Source organism: Sparus aurata, chromosome 4 (assembly GCF_900880675.1).
Source record: "Sparus aurata chromosome 4, fSpaAur1.1, whole genome shotgun sequence".
In the NCBI taxonomy this organism is placed as follows: Eukaryota; Metazoa; Chordata; class Actinopteri; order Spariformes; family Sparidae; genus Sparus; species Sparus aurata.
In genome coordinates this window covers 17,374,355-17,400,773 of record NC_044190.1, presented here as the reverse complement: position 1 = coordinate 17,400,773, position 26,419 = coordinate 17,374,355, and the positions used below count along the sequence as shown (strand labels likewise).

Below are 26,419 nucleotides of genomic sequence, written 5' to 3'. Positions count from 1 at the left end.
TATTAACCTGTTTGGTAGTCCACTAATGGATTTTTGTCTCCATTAACCCTTAAACTGATGCAGCAAAAATGTTTTACCTTGTGGGAAATGCACTGATACACTTTCCTGCCACTCAAAGATTGATACCTCTCTCATATCTGTTAAATATGAAGTATCGCCAGGAGACTGTTAGCTTAGCATAAAAACTGGAAATAGCGGAAAAGGCTAGCCTGACCCTGAGTTACAGCAACCTAACTTCTTGACAAACAACAAGTGTTTTCACATTTGTATAGATGATAAGTAGAGCCCATGCCTCCTCCAAAGCCCTCTTTAATTCAATCAAGTCTTATCGAACTTGATAGCCCTGTATTGTGTTGAAACCAGTAAGTAACCTGCAAAACCATAATTCACTAAACTCACTAAATCTAGGATCTACATCCAGTTAGTACTCACTCAAATTACAAGCCACATAATGACAGCAGATTTTTTTTCATCATGCTCCATACATTGCTCCCTAAGAATGTACAAAAATCACCAAAAGTTAATGGGGTCTGTTCTCCCCACCCTCCATCCAAGTTTTAGAAAAATCCATTTGGTAATTAGTTTATGTACTCCTGCTGACATTGCAGCCAACAAACGGACAAGTGAAAACAACCTCCTTGGCAGAGGTAATAATAATGTGTCAATTAGTGAGCTATAGCTGTAGCTGATTTTTGTACCGTTTGACATAGCCAGGCAAGCAGTATTACCATCTTTATTCTAAGCTAAGCTAACCAGCTGCTTGCTTTAGCTAGCTTTAGTATATTTAATGTATATTTATATGTTATTTCCCAAAATGTCAATATATTCATTCATAGGTCCATTTTGTAGAATTAGGGCAGGAGTGGAATATATATTTTTTCATTAGTATATAATCATCTGAAACTAAGAGCAATTGTGTTTTTTTGATTACCTTTGAATGAGTCGATATCTACAGAGGGCGTGGGTCCTCTTTCATGGAGCTGTCATGTTGCACTGCCATTCTTCTCCAGTATCCCAAACACTAGCTTTAGAGAGCGTTTTCTCATTTTAAGCAGCCACCTTAGGGGAGGGCAAGATGAGGGTGATTAAGTTGTTTTTCAATCTGCAAACACGTGCCATTAAATGCTACATTTTGGTCTGAAGATGGTATTAATGCTGGCCTTCCAAAAAATATATAAAAAACATATCTTGTTGCCAGGAATGTCCATCCAATAGATCTTTCACAATTAGACACTTTCATTGTACAGCCTATACCTTAAAGACACACTAACTGGGACTGTGGACAGATTGCAGTGGTTTAACTTTCTTTACATCACTGGCAACATGATCTCAGCCTCATTTCACCTGGTTCAATCCTGAGAGCTTCACACAGGAGCAGTGAGCGTAATAAACCCAGTTCTGCTCAGTGGCATACCAATCGTGTTTTTCTCAGGGGGCTTCTGAAGTGTATTTTAGGAGCAGACACTGTTGAACGTGACTCAGTCACCAACAGCTGCAGTGCCTTCCCTCTTCTTTTTCTGATCTCGAGTGTGACTGTGTGTCTAAAAACCACTGGAGTTAATGCCTTTGATGAAAAATTCATTCAGGGTGGTTTTATATGAACAGGATCGGGTCAGTTTTGGTTCACTAACTACAAAATGTTAAGTTGAAACTGAATGAATTAAGTCGGAGCTGTGATTCACTATTCTCACAGTATTCCGACTCCTTATGTACACTGATTAATTTAACAGACAAGTATGACAACATTTCACCGGGGAAGGAATTTGAAATAGAGGAAAAACATCCATGTTCTCTATGATATGAATTAAAAATGAACTGACTCCAACACTGCTACAAGAAATATAATAAGAGCCTTTCTAAATGTAATTTGTGATCGTAATCTTGCTCCTTCATCACCTCTGTCTTCCTCCTGTTGTCCAGGCGGTGTTGGAGAGCACGTGGCCCTCCAGCACCAGAGGAGGATACTTCCTGTGGATGAAGCTCAGAAATGTCGTACTGGGCGTGGCGCAGTTCAAACAGGCGCTACGACGACAGGCTCCCCTCACTCAGAGCCCGCTGTCAGGTAACTATGATCAAAAACACTGCATGTGTGGGAAGGGGAATTGTGTTGTTGTCTGGCTAAACAGACCTGCGATGACAAATGTAGATATTTTAGGGACACCCGGTATTATGATCAGTCCTTCCAGAAAAACGCTGAGTTTTTTTGTGATTGTTGCGGGCAAAAATCTTTGATTATGCAGCACGTTTTCTTAAAAAATGCGATGGAATATGCAGGATATTTATGCAATTTTATGCGATGCGGGAACTTGCAAAAATCGCGGGAACTTGCAAAAATTGCGGGAACTTGCAAAAACTGTGGTTTGATGAAAAAGAGAAAAAAAATTGATTCCCCCAACACCCTGTTATCACTATGCTACTACCTTATGTAAAGAGTCATTTCATATTACTTCCTATGATAAGCAGCATACTACATCACAGAAAGTGCTGGGAATATTTAAGTTCTCAGCTTGTTTTATTTCAGACCTTAATAAACACATGGCTCAAACTTACAAAGCATTGATGAGTCAAACAAGTTCTGTAGCTTTACAAAAGAATATGCTACAACTTCTGTAAAAATGAATAAATAAAATATAAAAAAATAAAATGTGTGCTTCCTGTTTTACAGAGGTAGCGATACAAAACAGACATCTTCTGTTTAAATAAGTGCTTCCAATGCACAAAGTGCAATCTCTTACTGTAAGGTAAATGTACATACTACTAATATACTTACAACTGTAAGGTTTTTGAAACCAGTATGATTTTTTGTTGGCAACTGAGACTGATTTGCAGACTTCATCATGGCTTCATCGCGGGGTTTGCAGCTTTTCGACGATGTTCACGTAGTGTAATTACGTCACTTCATACCGTTGCCATGGCAACAGGGGAAAATGGCTGCTCTTGTGTGAAGTAAACGCAACATTTTTCAACTTTCTGCTGAGATTTATGTGACTTTTTTGCAATGAAAATGCGGGTATTATGAAATCATGCAAGCCCCGCATATTTTGCGTGGAAATCCGCAATTTATGCGGCGAAAGTGCGGCGTATTTGAAAAAATGCAGCCTCTGCATAAATATGCGGACTTTGCATGATTATGCATTGAATTATGCGATCGCATAATTGCGTTTTTCTGGAGGGACTGTATGATGCCATAATCACAACATGGGTGCCTTTTTCTATAGTTCAGATAGGTTTCCACTCACGATTATGATTGACACGTTCACATTTGGGATTGTCATTTCAAGCAAAAAATGCTATTTGATAGCTGCTGGGAACCATTCAGCAAGTATTTGAAGATCTGCTGTTTGTATGTACTGCAGCATCTAGTGGCATGCACATACACTGACCTCATGTGGAGACCATGACCATGCTACATAAATTTTACCTGAGAGGGAAAGAAAAACTAATGGAAAATATATATTCGTTCTGAAAAAAACCATAGTTAAATGAATCACTTTTTTCGACTGTATAAGTATTCGAAAATGATGACCCATCTGTAGTACATGTATTAAAGCTTGAATATAGAGAAATATTTGACATTGATTTGCTTCATTCATTGTTGGCAAAATGAACAAAACTACACCAGAAACAAACAATCAGAGACAATAACAGACAAATAACTGAGTTTAGTCTAACCTGAGTCTAAGGTGAGCAATGTTTGGTAATGTTTCACAGACGTTGCCACATGATTTTAATTTGAAAATTCATTAGCTATCAACTGATGATGATGATAAGTCATTAAATGTAATCTAAACAGAGGATAATCAAAGACTTGAAGAGCAATTTGAAGGATATTAACCATCTAAACAATACAAATACATGAAAAGAAAATCAAGCCACCCATTATCGGAGGATTACACATCGGCATGTATGATTTAACTTCCCTGCATGCCACTGAACACCTGCTCACCCAGTACAAGCCTGTCCCTGTATCCCTGTCCTGCTAATCCCTGCTTTTTTAAGATACTCCCTGTTACCAGTCAAAAGCATTGTGCTCTTAAACATTCCTCCTGAGTTCAGTGGTAATTCAGTTTGACAGAGACAAATGTTCTTGTAAAACATACTCTTCTATACACACATTAAGCCACAATTAGATTTCTCTTCATTTTCATGTTACGATACTGATGACAAAACATTTAATGCATGACTCTCACTCCACTCCCATCTCACACATAAGAGTTGTAAATAAAATGCTCCCACACCGACACAAGAAGTGAAAACAACTGGCCAACCTTCCTCTGAAGTTTCCTGGAAATTATTATGTAATTTGGTACTTATTGTGGGAAAAAAAGAGGGAATGTTCTGCAAAAGGTATTTGAGTTAAGTTAGTTGTGAAGTGTGTATAAGCACGTGTTGATTTCTAGAGGGATTTTCCTTGAAATGTGCTTAACCCTTTTAAAACACAAGTAAATACTCATTCATGGTTGGACAAGTAATTCTCCATAGATGTTAAAATATAAAAACACATTATTATTTTCTTCATGACATTAAAAGTTCTGTAGCTCACAGACTCATCATGTTCTTGTCAGCCCCTTCTCAACACGTAAAGAGCAATTCAAAAAAGAGAAGTTGAGTCCTTGTGGAGCAGAAATGGCGCCCGGCTTCCTTTAATGCCTTGTTGTCTTTGGGCAGATGGCAGCGACCTGGACGCTGTGAGTCACGGCAGCCTGGATAGCTCTGCTGACACTAACGTGGCCGAGCAAGGCCCCTACGCCACTGACTCCATCAAAGTAGACCCCACTGATGATAGATCTAGCACAGGTACACTCAACATGGCTGCTGCTCGACTCAATTTTTCACAGGCAGCCATCTTGTTCTACATCTATTTCTTCTCTCTCAATGACATTTTTTATCCTCCTTCCTCATTTGTTCCTGCTCACCAACCGGCCTCTTCCCCATTCCCCTCTTCCTCTTACACCTCCATACCTCTGCTGCCTATTTTTCCACCTCCCTTCTGTCCCTGTTGTCCATCCATGTCTCACCCTGGTTTTGCGGCTGTGGTTTCTGCTCTGCTCTGTCCCTAACCCTGCCCTTCACTCTGGCACTGCCTGTGTTGCCCTTGCATGCAGCCGGCTGTGGGGGCGGCAGCGTGGGCGCCAGGGCCCCGGTGGCCCACTCACACTGGGGGGGCTCTGAGCTCAGAGAAGCCACCCTCCACCCAGGTAAACCTCTCTGTCAGCCTGCCTGTCTGTCTCTCTCTGGTTGCATTTTTCTGTCTTATCTTGCAGTATTTTATAATCCAACTTCTTCAGCCCTTTCATCATCACACTTTTCTGTTTCTCTTCGTCTCGGTGGTCTTGCCTCCTCTTCATTTCCTCCACTATGTCATCTGTTTATCTGGCACGTGCTGCTCCTCTCTTGCTCATCTCTCTTTTGCGATTCTCTCTTACTCTCGCTCCTCGCTTCAACAGAGTAACTTGTCATTGTCAATTATGGCGAGTAATTACCTAGAAGCACGTTCTTTTTGATTACAGAAATCATTTTAATCACAGAGACAGAACCTCAGCAGGAGACTTTGCCTTGTGAGCAGAAAGTCTGAGAGGAAACCATGGCTGATAGCACAGCAGGAGGGAAGGACCTCGATGTGCTTTTTATTGATTACAGTCCCGGAATGAGTTTTGTCACTTGTCAGTTGCGAGTCAGTCCATACTGTATTACAGCTGAGCTGTGCCGCCTCATGCTTTATTTAGAGATGACAACCAAAGATGTTCCCGGGAAGATGAAAGAGGAGAACAAATCATCAGACAGCTGGTTGCCTGGAGACACAGGAAGGTTTAAGGGACAGACAGAAGAGTCAGTCTGGAGTGATGGCAGTTTTTTTTTTTTTTTTTTTTTAATCCTAAAGTCAAGTCTTATTAGTTAACTTCATTAGCAGCTGTGAAACTGCAGTGAGTATCTTTACAGTAGCAGCACATCTCTGCATGCCCTGAGGAGGATTCTTTTATTCAGCACAGCTTAGCTGCTTTTTCTCTCATCGCCCTGCGACTGTGCTGCGCCTCCCAGAATAGCGAAGATGAAAGGGAAGAAATGCCTCTCTATTTTTTCTCTTATGTACAACCCCATTTCCAGAAACTTTGGGTCACTGTGTAAAGCGTAAATAACAACGAATTGCATTACGAACTTCCTTAGCCAATGTAGCAAGATTCTTTTGTACGATCATGTGTTTCACAAAGTGGTAAACCTCACCCCATCCTTATGACTGAGCCTTTTGATGATACTCCGTTCATACCCAGTCATGATACAATCACCTGTTACCAATGAACCTGTTACCCTGTAGAATGTTCCAGACAGGTGTTTTTATTGTCCGTGTCCCAACTTGTTTGAAACGTGTTGCTGGCAGCAGATTCAGAATAAGCAGATATTTTAACTTTGATACGTAAAACAATACGTATATTGTCTTTGTACTGTTTTCAACAAAGGATATGTCAAAAAGGACTAGCAAATTATCACATTCTGTTTTATTTGTGTTTTACACAGCATCCCAACTTCGTTGAATCAGGGTTGTGTGTTTCATTCACATCTCCTACCACAGTCCTACCAAGCTGCAATTCACAATAGGAATAGGAAAGATTTCACGAATGGCATTGTTGAAGAGACTTTATTCAGATAAAAATTGCTGTCTCCTCTGCATAGATTTTCCATGCATTGTGTTGCGTGTTTCTGTGATCTTGTGGTTTCATATCAGAGACTTCCATCGTGTCCCCGTCATCTAATTTCATCTGTGTCCTTATCTCTCTGTCCTCTAGGAGATCAGTCAGATTTGGGTTATAACTCACTGTCCAAAGAAGAGGTTCGAAGAGGCGACCCCACCACCCAGGACTCTGCCCCTGACAAAGATGACAAGAAGGAGAGCGACTGCAGCTCCTGTCAGTAGTCTGCCTGATCTCATATCACCTGATATTTCTATCTACTGTACCTTCTAAAAAAATAAGGACTTGGCAGCTTCACAGCCACACAGGAATTCCCCTTCATCTGCCTTGATCTTTCTGTCTCCTCCAGAGATGATTCATTCATTTTGGTTTCGCAACATCAAAGCATTTCAGTCATGTGTTGTCCTTCAATGGATTTCTCAGCTTTTTTCAAGCTGTGCACATGAAAAAAGACTGATTTTAAATTATAATATCTGTGTTTCTAGTGTCAGAGACGGAGAGCGCCAAAGGAAGTAAAGACTGCCTCCCGCAGCTGGACATGGAGGTTCACTCCTACTACAAATCCCGTGGGATTGTTCGCAGCAGTTGTGCATTCGATGATTCATCCTGTAAACCCAAGAGCTCTGCCAGCACAGGTGAAGAAGAAGGCTCCAGTAGATTTGAACAGTTTTACAAAGGGAGAGTTTGGAGAGGGCTGGGAGTTGAGAAGTTTTTTCCTCCACAATAAATTCCCATTCCAAAGTTATCTTTTAATCATATGCCCAGTGTTCATTAAAATAGAAATACACTTTATTCATTTTTTTACTTTTCAGGACCCATTAGCCTCAGCTGATGTTGCTATGGAGAAGGATCCAGAGGAAAGAATGAGAGCTGCATTATATCAAAAACACTTTAGTTTTTCAGAATCTGAAAGTGTTTTTGGCTGCTGGCTTATCTTTGCAAAGTGTAATCTTTTCTTTCCACCTGCTGTTTGCAGCCAGTAGAACTTTAGGAGAACTTTAGGCTCAGTGATTGAGTGTTTCTTACTGAAATCACATCACCGGAATAAGTACTCCTGCTTTGTAACTCACTTAGTAACAGTTATACAAAAGATTAAGAAGTTCTCCTCCCTTTCTCTCAGGCCATGTTGCAGGTCTCCTTTTCACTTCCTCCCTGGATGAGATCGGTGAGGTCCAGACAAACAGTTTGCTCAGGAGACACAAGAGTGCTCTGGAGGACGTGGTTGGCAACACCAGCAGTGGCTCGGCTCTTGACTGGCAGGGGGTGAGGAGCCGCCGGCTGAGCGGTGACACGGTGGGCAGCAGTGGCAGTGGCACCACTGTCCTCGGCCTGGGTATGAGCCAGGGTGAAACGGACCCAGAGAAAATCGCAGGACACCTGGGTGCAGATGTCAGAATTCTCTCCGGTGCCAACTTCAGCAAGAATAAGAGGCCTCGCTCGCTTGCTTTGGGTGGATCAGAGGGGGCTTCTGCTAAGGTGAGTGCTGCCAGAAGTCTTGATCACAGAGAGGAGGAAGAGGAGACAGAAGGTCAGGACTCCAGCGATGAGGACAGAAGTAACGCAGAGGCAATATTTGATTTGGAGGATCTGGATTTAGACAAGCCTCCCACAAGCTCTCACAAGACCAACAAATCCCATAAGAAACTTGTTGAACGCAGTGCCAGCTACGGTGGCATGAGCACTGATGTGTCCAGAGGAGCTGTGAAGCGCACAGACATTGAGATGGGCTACGACCCTCTGTCCCTGCTGGCAGCAGAGTCAAAGTCCGAGCTGGAAAGTGAGACTCAGTACCTTGATGATGACGAAACCAGCACACCGAGTGCTCGTAGGGACTTGGCCAGGGAAATTGAGCTCTATATGAATCACATGGGCAGCCCACTGAGCAGCCGGACACCCAGTATGGACTTGAAGGACCCGGCAAGCCCCCTCCTCCTCCACCCGTCCTCAGTCTCTGGCCCACGCAGAGCCAGCCTGCCCCACAGCTCCCCCCTCAGGACTGCTGGAATGCCACGCTCACGCACCTTCCAACCACCCTCGCCCTCCCAAACTATCACACGCCAACGTTTGTGGTCGTCGCCTCCCTGTCGCAGCTCAAGCACCACCCCCAGCCCCAGCCCTCGACCCAGCCCATACAGGGAGAGGACGGACATGATGAGCCTGGCATCACCCTCACCCTCCTCCTCCTCTTTCGCTCTGGACACTCTGCTCACACCAACGCTTGACGTATTCAAGACCAGTGTGTTCTCTGCTGGAAAGGGTGTGGCAGAGAAGGCGAGCCGCTGGTATTCTCGTCTTGCCACATACACCACACCGACCAAGGTATGGAGTCTTGAATTAAAGTTTACCTTTGTTTACTAATGCAAATCCCAGCATTCATTCATCACTTCAAATTCAAGTCAAATTATGAGTCTCTGACATGAATGTTATTGTTATACTCTGAAAATGGGTTGTAACAAATGCATTTCTGCGGTGCAGGGCATAAAGCTTTCACATAACCAGGAGTCTAAGATGAGACTAAAGTTGGAGAGCTGCTGCCATCTTGTGGCATTTTTAGTATTTGACTGTATTTTTCCTATGGATGGTGTGTAAAAGCCTCCTTTGACCAACTATATTGATAAAGTATGTTCACGGGGTGTTGCTGTTCCCAAGATTCATCAGCAACAACTAAATACTCAGCTAGAGCTGAACTCCTGCCTTGCAAGATATTCCATGAGAACAACCCCCCACCAACTAAAATGTAGTTTGGGGATCTCGCAAGCTAACTGTGTGAACAAGCAGCACAGTTTTTAGGCTGACTGAATGTAAAATGCTTAAATAGCAAAGTACTGTATCTTTTAAAGTGTTTTCATATCATATTTCTTTGAGCTGCAATGATTTGTTGATTAATCGATAGACAGAAAAATAATGGCAAACTATTCTGATTATCAAATAGTCGTCGTCTGATCGCAATTCTTCATGTAATGAAGGTCTAAATGTCAGGAAATGCTCTGAACAGCCTCAATGAAGATTTTCATACATTAAAACTGATTACCTTTTGGTTTTGTACTGACAAAACATGAGATTTAAAGACATCATGTCAGAGAAACTAGGATGGCCATGAGGTTCTGTTTTTGCTGTGACATGTTGCTATTGAAAAAAAAAGGAAATGATTAAAAACAATATGTGTTCATACATATGTAGGATATTTAATTAATAATTGCTTGCATAATCTGAGCATGGCAGCAGAGTAACATTTGCATAGTAGGTCTGTCAGTAAAGGAAACTTAAGATCCAAGTAGCATCTTTGCATCATAACAGGATATTACAATGCAAGATGCGTTTGCTGAGGGCCCACCATTTTTTTTGGACTTCCAAGGAATCTAGAAAATAATCGGCAGATTGATTGAGAAAAAAATAATCATAAGTAACAGCCAAAATAACTCTAGATTTGAGTGGTTTGTGTGATTAAGGTTGTAGGTCAGATGCATGAGTGGGGATTACAGTATAAAATGTCTTATTAGATAAGTTTTTCTTTGTACCTCATGTGAGCGATCTTGGTAACAAGTCAGAGCTGAACTTGATCTCTAGTAGCTGTGAGTATTATAACTTGAAGATGAGACACCTTTGCAGTCTATGATGACATTAACCTGCCCAGCTCTGCTCTGTTCATCCAGGATGGTCACAGTGACCGTCTGAGTGTGTCCTCCCTCGGTGTTGGAGATCCAGACTGCTCCTCCCTGCTGGATGAAGAGTACTGTGGGGAGTCGGGGAGCTCTGTAGTGTCACCACTGAGGAACGGCCCCATGGGGCCCCGCAGGAGCCCTAGACGTAGCCCCCTCCGAAGCAGACTAGACAGCACCCCTCCAGGCTCCAGCCTTGGCAGACCCACATCTTTGCTCCCTGGTGAGAGCAACCTTGCTCCAGTGAAAGTTTAGCCAATAATGTCTTACTTCAGCTGAAGAAGTGTTACATTAACAATTATCCTTGTTAGTTTCAGATATGTTCAAAGTCAAAACCGAGGTTTACTCTCTGATCCACTTCTAGGGTTGGTTTATTTGAATGTCTCTTAATTCAGTAATAATTCTTCTTTATGTTTTCCTTCTGCTTGATGGAAAATTGAGACATAGCGACGAAACATGACAAGCACTCTATTAGAAAAAGTCATTCAAAAGTCAAAAAGCTTAAAATATGTCAACAAACAGTAGAGCTATCATTAAGAGAAGTTGGGTAATGTCGCCACAAAAATGTGTCAAGAAAAAGATGACCCGTTGACTACTTTGGTTTTTTTTTTTCATTACCGTTTCTGATCATTCTGCTCCTGCAGGAGGTGTCATCTCACCCCCCGGGTTCCCTCTGCCAGACAAGTCGGACCTGGGCTCTTCACGCTACACCAGCAACACCAGTATCTTTAACAACTACGCCATGGAGGTAAAATTTCAAGAAATTCTGCAGTTGGGTCACAGTTGTCAAGGACTGGGTCAGGAAAACACAAATAGTTTGATACAAAACATTTAGAATTTTTTTACTTTTAACTGTAATATCTTTTTTTTAGCAAAGTAAAGATTGGTAGCCTCTAATAGAAAGCAGGTGTTGCAGTTTGTTTTCCCACTTCTATTATTACTTTTTATTAAATAAGTGTTGTGAGTTCATATTTGTGTTTTTTTTTCAGCTGTCTATAAGAAAGGGAAAATCCTTCACAACTAAGAATTTTCTTGGCATTCATTTATCGCTCAGTTGGTGCTGGCTGATGTTTGCCAGTCAGCAGGACAGAATTCTTTGATGGTATTTCACTCTGAATTAAAAGTTTTAGAAACAGCTTTCATATAATTGTGACAAACTGCTTTGCAAGCTAATCAGTAAGATTCTCCCTCAGTGGAAATTTTTTTTCATAGGTATGTTGTCTAAAGGGTAAAGCAGCAGACTGCATGTTGTCGGACATGAAGATACTGAAAATACTTTCAAAAGTGTAAAGTATACGTATAAAGATAAAGGACATCAGAATAGAACCAAGAATTAGTGCTTAAGTAGATGTTATTTCAAATATTTGGTCTTAAAGCTCTCCTGCCTCTTGCTGTGTGTGTTTCCAGCTGCTGATCTCCAGCTGTTCTCGCTGTAAGACGTGTGACTGCCTGGTGTACGACGAGGAGATCATGGCTGGCTGGACGGCAGATGACTCCAACCTAAACACCACCTGCCCCTTCTGTGGAAACCCCTTCCTTCCGTTCCTCAACGTGGAGATCAGGGACATGAGAGGACCCGGCAGGTAGACGATGATTTTATATTGTATCTTTCTTAATTCATTTATTGAATTCTCATTCAGGATGAGCAATGGAATAATTTTCATTGTTTCTTACCAGATTTTTACCGGATCTGTATCATGGAGCCTTCTTCTCTTTTTCTTGGGGTTCTTTTATTTCCCCACGCTATGAGTACTTCTTGATACAAAATTTTAAACTATGGTGCATGGAACAACATGACATCATCTTCAACATCAACTTGACCCTGCAGCATGAAAAACCATCAGAGCTCATCTCCTTGGCTTGTGGTCAAAAAATGATAATTAATTTTTACTGGGTGTAAATGCGATCCCTGACCCTCTTTGTGCCCTCTTCTCATCTCATCTCTTCTCTCCACAGGCTTTTCCTGAAGGGCAGCCCGTCAGTAGATGAGGCAATGACCTCATCGTACTCGGCCTCCACAGGTTTGGACACAGGGACGTCCACATTGTCCACCCCCTGTCCTACGACAGCTGTCTTCCCTCCCTCCCCTGTGATTGGTGAGCAGGAGTGCTCAGGAAATAAAAGGTACATCACAATTTTTTTTTCACACACTTCTCATAAAAATAATTACTAACCATATTTACTTAATGACAGTGCTAAGGAATAAACACTTACTGTACAACAAAATGCTCTGAAAACAACAAGTTTCAAAATGAAGAAGTGGGCATACAACACCTCTGTAGCTCCACATCTCTGCATGAGGTGAGAGGATCAACGCTGTGCTATTGCCAGTTCAGTTACATTTTGGGTAAAGTAGGCAACAAGTTTTGACAATAATACGTGAAAAAGAAAGCATAATATCTCTGTTTTTTTACTGCATCAATTTTGATCCTATTCGCTGTCTGAGAGATGAAATGATCTACAAATATATCAACAAATGCTTCTGCAATAAATGAATATGAATATGCTTCATATCCTATTTTTAAAGTCAGAAATTGGCAGATTTTTTGTATGGAAATAAGCATAAATCTTGGTCTGATGGGAAGGCAACTAGGAGGATTTAATATAACCATGAAGCCGACAGTCATCATCACAAATCCAAAGCTTGAAGAATAACTTTTGTTCTCATGTATTCTGAAAAGTGCTGTATAGCCGTATGCATTTTTTCCAGCTCATCTTCATTCAGCCAGCTCCAGTTTGTGTGATTAAACAATGCTTTTGAAGTAGGAACCTCCTGTAGCTGCACCCACATGATCCCATCTGAATTGTAAAAGAGCTAAATGAGATTATCTGCAGCACCTGGTCCTAACAAAGCTCTGCATTTGTGTGTGTGTCATGAGGGCATGAAATGTATGAGCAATAGAGATGAACCCTTCATAAAAGCGTAATGCCAATTATTTTGATTACTGTATTTTCTGCAGGATATTAATATTGTGATTTAAACATCTGGATTCTGTCGTGTGTGTACTTTAAGACAAAGTGAAACTAAACCAGTTTTGCAGATTTCTTCAAAAAAGAAGCCATAGCTCTTTTTGTTTCATTAGATGTTGTGACTGAGTTGTGTGTCATTGCTAAGGGCTGAATGTTCTCCCTCTGTCTTCACAGGACTCGATCGACCCGAGCTCAAGGTATCAACATCCCCACAGACCGTCGGCAGGGGGCACTCTCCCCTGGAACACCCATCGCCCGCAGCGTCAGCGTCTTTAGTCCTCTGGAGGAAACATCGCGACTGAACCACTGTGTGCCAACGTCAGGCAGCCTGCCCAGCCGTCTCAATGAAGCCACGGTGTGTTCCAACACAGATTATTTATGTTGGAGTAAAATCTTTATTTTCTAATTTAATTATTCAACACTGTTTAGTAGTTTGTATATGGCTACCTCAGCCTGTATTCTGGACAACCCGACAATAAGAAATCTTACCTCTCCATTTTTTGTCCCACCCAGGACCCACTGAGTATGGAGTGGCAGCTCCACAACCCCGAGCCAGTGACGGTTCCCTACCTGAGCCCACTGGTTCTGTGGAAGGAGCTGGAGAGTCTGCTGGAGAACGAGGGCGACCCGGTGATAACAGAGGCGGACATGGTGGACCATCATCCCATTATCTACTGGAACCTGGTCTGGTATTTCAGACGACTGGACCTGCCCAGCAACCTGCCGGGTCTCATCCTCACCTCTGATCACTGCAACAGAGACTCCCAGGTACACATACACATAAATAAACCAGCAGTACATAACAATACTTCTTATTATTGCTTCCTAAGTTGGTAATGCAGCATCACACTAAGAGTGATGTTATTGTGTTCATACACCAAACTTCCAAAAAACAGCAAAAAAAGACTCCAAAACAAGCCATAACTTTGCTCTTTGGAATCAGTTTTTTACTAATTCAACTGCTTTTGTTTATTTTTTTGTTTATTAAAAACTGAATCAAAAAGAAGTTGCCTTTGAGACTCAGCTATACTTTAGTTGTATACTGCTTTACCTCAAAGTCTGTATCATATTTTTTAAAGGGATCAGGTCATATACCTGTTTTTTCTGTCTCTGTAAACTTCCAATAAAAGCGAAACCCAAGAATTTCCTCTAATGTCATGAAAGAGAAAAGAAAAATAGGGCAAATGCTGTTGCTTATGTCAAATAATAAGTCAGTAAGTTAAAATACAGGGTCTTGTGGTGCAAATTATATTTTTATTAACATCTGTTTTTTTTTAACTGGATTTATATTATGTTTATAATTTCAAACCGTTTTGCAACTGTGTTTACATTACTGCACTAATTTATCTATTTTTATGATGAAAATAAAGTTGTTCCAGAGTATGGTACCTAATGACGGATAATAGTAAAAGTTAATATTTTCTCTGACTGGCAGAATGACTCTATCTTGGCCCTTGTTAGGTTCCTCGTCACTGGATGTCAGAGGACAGTAAACATGTGTTGATCCAGATGCTGTGGGACAACCTCAAGCTGCACCAGGACACAATCCAGCCTCTCTACATCCTCTGGAACACATACAGTGAGTCACATCACTCTCTGCAGAACAGATCACTGTGAAGTTCATCAGGCAGTATAGAGATATTTACTCTCACATGGATACTGTATGCTGTTGTTTTATGAAGAAACAGTGGAATTAAAGTTATGATTCCAGAGAGACAGAAAAATGTGAGTGAACATGAAGGATGTGTGGATACAGCTGGAGCAGACTGAGAGTAAGAAAATAATGCAAAACACGTGGAATGAAATATAGAATTGGTATGTTATCTGTATCCTTTGTATTGTGAATAATTGAGAACAGGCCTATATTCTTTAATTGAATTTTCATATATAGATGTTTTGCCAAAAAAGTTGGAACAGGCTAAGTGAATAAATCGACATGCACGCCACATAAATCATTAAACTGTTTATTAAAATGTCCACTAAAGGGGTAAGAAAAGGCTGCAGATGAGCCCTTCAGATCTGTGTGGAGCAATGAGTAGACATGGATATAACAAGGAAAATCTGGATACAGCGTTGGAGGTGGAACCATGTTCATTCCTAGAAAAGCTGCTTAGTGGTGCTTCTGTCTGTAAAGCCTGTGCACTGGAGATTTTCATTGACCGGGCCAGCTAACTTCCTGGTTACTTGAATAGGGATAAAATAATTTAATCATGCTGCTCTTCTAGATTTTCCAGATATTATGCGACCGAATCGCTCAAAGGGGACACTCAAAAAAAAGTGTTTTTGGGCAACAGTGCATCATGTCACAGTGTAATTGCATTTGGCCAGTGCGAAAGTTGGTATGTAAAACAAAAGATATTCACACTTACTATATTTTTAGCTTATGTTAGCATTTATATTCACAAAATTGGAACAGAAATGGGCTTAGCAAATATATCAAGACACACATGAATCATGTGAATAAATGTCCACTATGAGATAAAAAATGGCAGTAGCCATTCTCTACCGCTCTCAAAAAAAACATGTAATAAATATAAAAACCATAGTTCTGTCACATTGTTTGAGCTTTGACTGGAGCTCCTTTAATTATGTATTAAGCTCTGCTGCATCTGTACTAACTGATTGTTTAATGGAGAAGAAGTCATGGAGGCAGGCAGCTAATCTTTGTGCTAACAGGCTCTGTCTGCTCTGTCTTTCAGGACTTAATTGTACTCTGTTGTTAGAGAGTGAGTGTTCTTCTCTCCTGCAGACTCCCACAGATGAGTCCAGTTGTTTGTGTCCTGTCCTGTCTGAAGCCTGCTGTCTCCCTCTGTTGTCTGTTCTCTGCTTGATGCACCACAGTGTCGTCTGTGTAAATTCAGCCTCGACCTTTCATGGTTTTATCACAGTGTTTTGAATGAGTGTGAAATCTGACTTTCACACTGTTGATATGGAACGTGTTTGTCCCAAATGCAGCTCAGCTCTGTGTTTGAATGTAGGTTTGCATCTCTGGTGAATGTGTTTGCTGACATGGACATTCACTTTTATACAGCAACTTATAAAGACGGCATTTTTGTAGTACTTACAGGGCTGGGTACAGAAAAACAACAGCATTGGGCTGCTATTTTGAATACCTTCAGTTTGTGTTTTAGTGCTTGATTTTCCATCATCTTTCAGCCACCAGGTTTTGCTGTAAAGCCCTTCCTAACGCCTGCTAACCACCAGTTTTTACTAAATGAGGTTGCACCATTAAACCTAAAAAATGTGTAGATCAGTAAAGAAATCTGGAGCCTAGTTCATAACTTTCAACTATGTTACTTTCGGGGTAGACCTTTTACCTTTTTTTTTTTACGATTATTGGTATCAGTGATTTTTCTCTCAGATTGTTGACAAAATAAATGTATTTTAAAATGTGCAACTTTGACTCTGATGCAGCATCCTCTCACAAAATGTCCCACCAACAACATGATCTGATTGGTAACACATCACAGCCTAGAAACACTGAATAATCTGAAACTGCAAAGTAACTAGTAACTAAATATATCATGAATGTATTGGAGAGGAAGTATAAAGTAGCAGAAAATCAAAATGCTCAAGTAAAATCGTGAAAATTGTACTTAAGAACAGGTCTTGAGTAAATTGTATTTAGTTTTATCTCAGCACTCGCTGTTTTAAAGTGAAACTCTCGCCAAAATGCAACAGTGGCTTCTTTTGTGAATGTATATGAGTCAAACCTTTGTGTAAAAGCATAATTACGATGAAAGAGGCACTTTTGAGATTTACCGTATTTTCGTTTTTGGGTCAAACTCATTTTCAATGAGAATGCTATGGGCACTTTTACGATAGCATCAAAATCACTATTTTTAAAACACTAAGAAGGCTCGACACAACATGAAACTTTGCTCGTAGTATCACCAGGGTCTCTACACATGAACACAAGCATTAAGTTGTTGCATTGTTTGTGTACACAGAGTTTACTAAAAAGAAAGTTTTTCTAACAACTCACCTTAGCAGTAGCTTGTTCCGCTACCAGTCGTCATGGCAGCCAAGAAGTATCAATCTCAGAATGCAACGTAACCTGGAGGTGAGTTAAAGCTCCTGTTTGTAAGATGGTAAAACTGACGCTTTGGGTTTCCCAACTCGTCAGATACTGACGCTTTAGGATGTAGGTCGGGTCGGCCACCATCTGAAAGTGTCAGTACCATCTTACAAACAGGAGCTTTAAGGTGGACTGCTACTGGTTTCTGGCAACAACTATCCACGCGATATCTCACGTGACTTTTCCGGCTTTTTATTTTAGTATTGTTTCTTACATGAGGCTCCTCTTTTCAACTTCAAGGTCAATATTGTTTTACGCTAACGACAAAACAACAAATTATCCGTGCAATTATATGGAACTAAGCTTTAGAAGCGGTCCACCTTAACTGTCCTCCAGGTTACGTCGCTTTCAGAGTTCGACCCTTCTAGACTGCCATGAGGGCGGCTAGCGGAACAAGCAACTGCTAAGGTGAGTTGTTCAAAAACTTTCTTTTTAGCAAACTCTGTGTACATAAACAATGTTCTCAATGCTTGGTTCATGTGTAACGTTAGAGACCCTGGTGATACTGCGAGCAAAGTTTCATGTTGTGTCGAGGCTTATTAGTGTTTTAAAAATAGCGATTTTGATGCTATCGTGCCCATAGCACTCCCATTGAAAATGAAATTGACTTGAAAACGAAAATACGGTAAATCTTAAAAGTGCCTCTTTCGTCGTAATTATGCTTTTATACGAAGGTTTGACTCTCATACATTCACAAAAAAAGCCTATGTTGCATTTTGGCGAGAGTTTAGTTACAATCTCACAAATAATACCTGATAACACTATTCTGACCTTTGTTGTTATTGAGTCTAATACGTGTCTAATTACCTCCGCAAAGGAGGTTATGCTTTCTCTGTCTCTGTTTGTTGGTTTGTTGCAGGATTACACAAAAACTACTGAAGGTATTTAAAACACTTGTATGCGAGGATCTGTCTCAACCCAGAATAGACCCAGTAAACTTTTGGTGCAGATCCAGATAAAGGGACAGATCCAGGATGTTTTGTTCACTTTCTTTAACATTGTGAGACAGGGCCCTTCTCAACATTTTTGTTAATTTCTTAAGGAATAATGCATGGATCGTGAGGAAAAAAATCAGGTGTATGTAGATGGCTGGTATCAATGAGTGAGTACTGAATTGGGCTGTTTGGCCTCCATAGAGGTGTTCGCTCTTCTGAGTGCCATTCTTGTATTTTTGGATAATCTAATTATTGTAATTGAACAACTTTCTAATAAGGCGTCATCACAAATACGTTAAACAAACGTCTTTTAGTCTGAAACACATCAGAGCTGTTAGTGAGACTAACTTTGAATTGCTAATAACCAAGTAACTGGTTTTGACAGAGAAACACTCAATATGGTACTTGGAAGTCCTTCAGTTTTTTTGGTAGAAACTTAATGTGGAAGAGACATTTGACCAACACATCAAACCAACAAAGCACAAAAATAAAAGTGTTAACTTGAACCAAACAAGAATTACGATAATAAAAAATACAGATCCCAGCAGTGTCATGGAGACAAAGAAATGCACAAATGAGTAAACCATGCTCCCGCTTTAATCATTTTTACTGCTCTCCAATTGTTCTTTGATAAAACTAGTTTTAGCTGGTTGAATTCTGAATCAAAGTTTCAAAATAATTGAATAATGTTTTTGCAACAAATTTGAATTGAATGGAAACTTTGATTAAAACTAAAAGGGTTTTTATTTTGTAATAAAGAATTAAGCTTGTCACGCTTATACAGATTAAAACTTGGTTTCAAAAGGTTACATTATACTCTGTGTGAAGGGAAAACTACATAATAGGTTACATTATTTTATATAAATGGGGTATTTTCATGATATACTTTTGTTTCAGGAAAAAAGTTATGTTGTAGTCAGATAATGTAGGCTATAACTGCTTTATACATTGCTAAGCTTCCATTCACCATACACTGTTCTTTTTAACATTTTTACCAGTACAGATATAGTTTTTTAAAGCGCAGTATATATCAAATGAAGTACTGCATTGTACCAGTACAGATACCCAGCCCAAGTACTTTTCATCTGAGTGAGAACCTGTTCGATAAAACCATACTCATTGTATTAGTGTTATACGTCTAATGTAATGAGTCCACTGCTGAACTAGTGTGTGTGTGTGTGTGTGTGTGTGTGTGTGTGTGTGTGTGTGTGTTGTGTAGATGTGGGGTACCCTCTGTCCCGGTCAATCTCAGAGGAGGAGAAGCCATTCAGCGAGGAGTTGCTGCAGAGCGTCGTGAAGAGCATCCAGAGGAACGACGTCAGCCGGCCGATGGCTCAGCTGCTGCAGCTGCTGGGACAGACGCTCGGGGTCAAACGGCAGAGGTCAGCACTAACATGTCAGATTAGGTTTATACTTATTCAACTCCAGTCTTCACCTCTCGAAGAGTTTCTTCAGTGTGTAAACTTACTTTCCTACTTTTTTTTATTGTATTGTTTATTTTTTTTACTATTACTATTGTTTATTACAATACTACTGTCCTTTGGCTGCTGTGATGAAGAAATGTCCCTGTTTGCAGGACAAATAAACAAAATTCTGATTCTGAAACTCTCACATTACGTAGTTCCTCCAAAAATCTGAGTATCAATCAACCTCTTGAAAAGTAGCTGTAATAAGATTAATGTTTACTGCTTTAATGCCGGTATCAGTGGTGAAAGTACCTAAGTAGATTTATCCAAGTACTGTACTTAGGGACAATTTTGAGGTCATGTTCTTTAATTGAGCAATTCCATTTTTTATTGCTTAATAGAACTACTCCACATCTCAGACAGAAATATGTTACTTTCTACATGTATTTTCTCATTTAAGTTGCTAGTTACTTTTAAGATTCAGATTCAATTGCAATTACTGAATACAGTAATTACAATTATCAAATAAATGATTATGTATTATCATAGATTAAGATACACAGCAGTACATAAGGTCATTCAAATTAGCTCCACCTTTATGTGCTGCGACATCCAAATGAATCTATAGATATTTTCAATTCCATAATAAAACATTCTGCACTTTACTTCTGATGCTATACATAGGATAATATATTCATAACAGTTCCTAAAAGTACAAATGTTAATTCGATCTCTATGTTTGAAATTAAGTTTTACAAGAAAACTGAGTCATATTGTAAAATAAAACTGTTCACTGCTCGCCTCTCTTGTCCTCAGGAGTTTGTACCGGGACATCCTCTTCCTCTCCCTGGTGGCTCTGGGAAAAGATAACATTGATATTGGTGAGTCACAAGTTTGACAGTCATAATGAATTACTTTGAACTATTTTTAAAGGTAAAATATGTAAGAAGTATATTACAAGAGTAACTGCTAACTGCTGCTTAGTGTAGCTGCTATGGGATACTTTACTCAGTTAGCCGCACAGCTAGCGGTTGTAATAAATTGCTCTTGAGGCACAGTGTGGTTAGGAGGTAGCTGGTTGGCATTGTGACTTCCAGATATATCTCTGCAACACAATGCATAGATTCTTTAACATAATATCCAAGCTGTTATTTTTTCACACTAAATAAATGTGTTAATTTGTATTATTTTAGACTCAAATATATTGCATGTTTAATATTTAAATATTGTCATATTGTCAAATGTTACAGGCTTGAAGGAGTTCTGTACAAACTCAAGCCGTTTTTATACTGGGCAGCAAGCCGCCAATTTGGCCATCCTTTTTGCAGCTAGGTCTGTGGATTTGAACAGAAGGCGGTATATTGCAGGTCTGTTTTGGTCCACCAATTTTCCACCTTATGGAGGGTACACTTATTTCCACCTCCATTGTTATGTAAATCCAAGCAGTCAATGTGCCGGCAATTGCTTGAGATTGGCGGAGGTATCGATGACATGCACTGTTGTGCGACCCACAGCCGTGGAGTTTTAAAACCAGGAAACAGCTGATCACAGCAGTCAGTCCATCACTTCATCTGCGGACGTCAAGATGAGCAACTGGACAGCCGCTGAGATCCAGGAGATGCTAGCGTCTCCTCGGTCTCTGTAGCTGTCTTCGTTGTCTGCTTGTTGTTCTAGCGGCAAGCTACTAACGGTCGCTACTTTCAAATTAAAAGCCCCCCGCTAAGAACCCAGTTCTAAACTCCAATGGGGTGCAATGTAAAACTCTTATTGTGAAGACAAAATTCGACCTGCTTCACTGTTCATGCCGAACTTTGTGCTTCACGTCACATCACATGTTTACGCCTACCCCAGGAAGGAGGAATATTACACCTCCCTTTTAGATAGACAAGGCGGCACATTGCAGCCTTTACCAAAAGGGGCTTCTGTCTACCATTATTTTACAGCAGTGTCAGTTGTATCATTGCACGATGTCATTTTGTCTATTGTTGATGGAAAAACATTGACAAGCAAGCGCCTGTGAAGGATGAAAATCGTAAAAAGACCCCACCCACATGTTTTTGATCAGTCTTCTCTTCATCCCCCAGACGCCTTTGATCGTGAGTATAAGCTGGCGTACGACCGCCTCATGCCCAGCCTGGTGAAACTGACCCACAACTGTGACCGACCTCCCAGCACGGGGGTGATGGAGTGCCGCAGGACATTTGGAGAGCCTTACCTGTAAACACTCACCTTCACCCACCAGGAGAAACCCTCACCATCTATTTCATCGCTTTAAGACGAGCTCAGGAAACCTGTTGGAAGACTGTGAATGTGCACTACGGTGACGTTTTGAGAAAAATAATCAAAAAGGCGCAGTTGACCGCAGTCAGCGTCATGTAGCCCCAAACAAAAAATAATAATTTTGCAGACTTTATCTCAGCTAAGTGGTGAAGGAAACACACTCACTGTTCATAACATGACTTCATGCAGTGTTGTTGAGTGACGCTCACCTGGTTTCTTAGAAAAATCCTGTGAAAATTATACAGACACACTGTAAATACACAACAGTAAAAGTTTTTTTAAAAACTACAACATTTATATTGTATAGTCCTGCAGCATAATGAAGACTAATATCAGCAATATTTTAACTTGAACTCTATTTATACAAAGTAAGCTTTATTTATTGTAGTGTCTTCTGTTTGTCGGGCATAGTGTTTGTTGTGTGGTTGTTGTCTCGCAGTTTAAAACCAGCACAACTTGAACAATCGCTGCTCATTTTCATCAAACTGGAACTGCTTTATGAGTTGGGGCAATAAAATAAAAAAATAAAAAAACATTTAAATTAGAGCTACAATGATCAGTGAAACCACAGAAAACTTGAATCAAACCTGTATTTGACAGTGAATTGAATATCTTCAAGTTTTGAAGTGCTGGTCCGAAAAAAAACCAAGCAGATTTAACACATTGCTCCGATTTCTCACTAATTTTAACTTTTCATTGACAAAAAACAATTCCATTAATAATCAAGAGAAAATAATCAGCAGATTAACCCATAATGAAAATGATCTTTAGTTGCAGCCCTAATTAAAATGTTTAAAAACACTTTTTAAGCTGCCTTTAATGTTAGTCTGAATGTAAATGTCTGCTGTGTTGCCACTTACAATAGTGCTCTATATTTCATTTCACTGTTAAGTTTGTTTACAAAACATCTTTGAACGTTAAATAATTATTCATCATATGAACAGTAATTTTTTAGTTTTCTTGTCCATGGAGGCCCCAATCATGCAGAGACTTGTTGCTACAGGCTGGCTGCTTTAAAAGCCTTGGAGAAAAAGCTCATTAATGTAGGAAGACAACAGTTTCACCAACAACACGCTTCAAGCGACACATCTCGGTGTGATCAGCAGCAAATGAAGCCAATCTCTGTGTTACTGTTGGGACAAAGTGATTAAGATGTAGTTTACATTTATTTCTGTGGTTTTACCCAAGTTTAGAGATGAATTTAAGTTTGGGAGAGAGCTCACTATAGCATGAACGGCTTGTCCGAAATATACAGAAGCTGCTTTGAAAAAAAAAAAAATACAAAACCAAATAAGAAACCAGCACAGTCACTTTTCAGTCTGTGGTCACCGTCCATGCTGATGAACAACAAACAGGGTGATTTAACATCATGTTCATGCTGGAGGCTACAGTTTGGGGCCTCATTTATAAACCTTCTTCACGCTGCTTCCCACACAGAAGTTGTGGTCTATAAAAACAAAGTTGACAGGAACATGTGCACACCTGTGACTAAACTGACCCGTGTGAAAATTTTTAACTGAAACCAGGTTGTAAAAATGAAATGTGAGAGGCATTATTCTACTCATAATAATGCTGCTCACATTTGATTTCACACTTGTTCAACCGGCTCATTTCTACGCATTAACATTCAGGTGGTGCTTTGCGCTGACAGTTTATGTTTGAATGTGGGTGTGGAGAGGGTGGGATGAGGCTGATCCATGTGTGTACATTTCGAAGTTAATTTGGGATTTCTAAAAGGAAACTGGCCTTACGCAAGATTTTTCAAATCAGAATATTTTTTTTAGCAGACAATTATTTCCTCTTTTATATTTACAGAAACATTAAGTGTGGACTCTTCACGGAGTTTTATAAATGAGACCCCAGGTATATAGTTCAACTTGGATTTTATTTTTTTCATACTTCTGGTACATTGTTCTCACCAAAACAAGTAAGTCTGACGAAGAAGACAGGTGATATTTCAGCAAAACGCTTTAACCAGCCTGTCGCTGTCTTCATAGCTGTGTTTACATTTTAGTTTTACAACTTTAAAACCAGCTTCTGGTTCTACAACCACATATCTGAATGTTTATTGGGACTGCACAACAGGGGTTAGTGGAAATGATCATTTTTGCATCACAATTTTAATTTTCGCAGAAAAAGATAAAAATCAAAATCATTAAATGTGACATTTGTTGAGGTCTGAACCAAACAAACGTGTGTCTTTGTGAGGAGGAACAAAGATTTGTAGGTCAGGACGTCTCTGCTGCACTACACTATTTCATTTTAATGCTGTTAAGTCACATATCTTAGCTTCATTAAAAAACTGCAGCTTTGACAATTTTGAATGTCGCGCTAGGCCTATCATATCATACCTTCATATCATTTGAATTAATTGTGCAGCTCTAATTTTTATACAGTTACGTGTTAAGCCTGTGACAGTGATGAATGAACCAGATCAACTGAAGGGTACAAACGTGATTGTCTAAGGTGCATTATGAGATTCTATGATTGTCATCTGTAGTTTTTAGTATCAAACATCTGTGAAGTTCTGTAAAAAGCCCTTAGTGCAGCTTTGGGAAAAAGAAAATATCGTCTAAGGTGACATCTAGTCATCTTGTTTCAGTATGTGTTTTATCTCCATCATATCAAATTAAAACCAAAAAGGGATTCTGTTTTAGTGTCCACAGGAATTATTAATGATGCAGTGACAGATGGCAGCATGTGTTTTTAAGTTGACTTTTGCTGTTTGAGCACATACCAGTGTGCATCAGTTACATTAAGCAGAGAAATACCTGATCAGTCACATTCTGGATGGAACTGGACTTCGGACAGATAAGAACTTGTTTTTGTGTTCATCAAAAATGACGACTGACGGACTGACGAGATGGTTGAAGGAGGACCTGAAACTCGTGAAGGTCTCATGAATTTCAACCATGTACGTGATTTGCGGTCAACAAGTTGCACTTTGCCCCTTAAAAGTGAACTGACTGTTTTCAGCTGGTCGAGCGGGCGAGCTCAGGAGACGAGGACACATCAGCTGCCATTCATCTGTGGATTTTATTTTTTATTTTTTTCTGTGTTAATAAGTTGTACAAATGAATGATTTTGCAGAACCTGGCGCCATGTACATTTTAACTCGCCCTTTGTAGAAATCACATTTTATAACAGTTTATTCACACATGTGCGAAGATCCTTTTTAGATGTGGTGAAGGTTCTGTACAGTGACCAGATCTACAGGACTGGAACTGTAAATAAAATCACTTATACACTCTCAGTGATGGCGGCTTTCTTCTCTTTTTAAATGATCAGTGCAATATTAACTTTTGACCTTCCCGTAAAAACGGCACACACAAATCCAGCTCACTGTTAAAAAAATAATTTATTGCAGCATGGAGTATTAATTTGAGATATTGATAGTTTTCCTATCAACAATACAAGTTTGCATCCACTTCAATCCACCAAGAGCTTTTAACAAGACTAACATCTGACAACATGACACCGGTCAGGTTTGTTCTCACAGCTAAGACAGTCTGACACACACACAATCACTGTTTCTCTCCACATGTTGACAAAATCAAATATTTGTTCACACAAAAAAACACTGAAACACGAACAAACACTAGTTTGGTCGAATACAGAACAAAGTTTTAGCAACACGGTTCAGAAAATGCTGAGCAGAAAACTGAAGTTGCATCCAGGAGGTTTTGATTTGCTGCACGGTGAAACTGAACCTTCACTGCTGTGACGGACATAATGAATTTAATGAATTAACCTATTAACGTCCTCAGGTTCCAGAAGCATTATGCTCACAATGTTAAAGGAAAATTCCACCCAAAACGCTTACACGGTTCACTGTAACAGTCGGTGGGGATGTGCTGTTTGTTGCATTTCTGACTGTTTTATTTACGTTGTAGATAAATGAGCCGATTGCCTGATCTCTGATATTTCCAACAGCTACCGTGGAGTCTTGTAGCAGAAAATGTATCAGCCAGCTAAAACAACAGTTTGAGATTTGGTGTCAGTCACCCGCAAATCAAAAAGGGATTGTTTCCTTCTAGAGCTGCACCAAAGTCCAATACTTTCACAGGGAGAAAGTGATTGGAGAGATTGTATAAAGACACATTTCTACAGTAAATCCACATTATTTTTTTCCCTACTGTACACATAATCCCATAGATTCTTATAAGCATTTTTATGTTAATACAGGTGATTTATACAACAAAATTCATATATGTGTAAACCCAGAGGAAAATTTTACTGCTCAAAGCTTGCTCCTTTATGGCTATGGAGCCGTAAAGGAGCTCAATGAGAATTCTCATTTCAGTCTCGTACTCTTTTTTGGTCTCAAACATTTCTCATTTGTTTCTCCTAAAATTCCTTAGGAGCAATAGGTGAGACTTGAGACTTTATCGCTTAAACCTTGCTC

At 39.9% G+C, this 26,419-nt stretch overlaps 1 protein-coding gene across 10 annotated transcripts in view; it reads left to right on the top strand.

Annotated features, from left to right (window-relative positions):
* Positions 1–25,267, top strand: part of LOC115580140 (C-myc promoter-binding protein-like) — an 87,649-nt gene extending 62,382 nt beyond the window's left edge. For 2 of the 10 annotated variants that reach the window (XM_030414098.1, XM_030414096.1), the window contains 17 exons: positions 1,921–2,062; positions 4,669–4,797; positions 5,106–5,198; positions 6,783–6,902; positions 7,172–7,321; positions 7,807–9,005; positions 10,340–10,568; positions 10,990–11,093; positions 11,753–11,928; positions 12,302–12,469; positions 13,490–13,670; positions 13,829–14,083; positions 14,777–14,894; positions 16,015–16,041; positions 19,548–19,710; positions 20,551–20,615; positions 21,819–25,267. In XM_030414098.1, coding sequence (XP_030269958.1) covers positions 1,921–2,062; positions 4,669–4,797; positions 5,106–5,198; positions 6,783–6,902; positions 7,172–7,321; positions 7,807–9,005; positions 10,340–10,568; positions 10,990–11,093; positions 11,753–11,928; positions 12,302–12,469; positions 13,490–13,670; positions 13,829–14,083; positions 14,777–14,894; positions 16,015–16,041; positions 19,548–19,710; positions 20,551–20,615; positions 21,819–21,955 — 3,456 coding nt within the window. In that variant the 3' untranslated portion in view covers positions 21,956–25,267. The remainder of the gene's footprint in view (positions 1–1,920; positions 2,063–4,668; positions 4,798–5,105; positions 5,199–6,782; positions 6,903–7,171; positions 7,322–7,806; positions 9,006–10,339; positions 10,569–10,989; positions 11,094–11,752; positions 11,929–12,301; positions 12,470–13,489; positions 13,671–13,828; positions 14,084–14,776; positions 14,895–16,014; positions 16,042–19,547; positions 19,711–20,550; positions 20,616–21,818) is intronic. The other 8 variants (XM_030414101.1, XM_030414100.1, XM_030414104.1 and 5 more) reach the window with 6 other exon arrangements.
* The last annotated feature ends 1,152 nt before the right edge of the window (positions 25,268–26,419 follow it).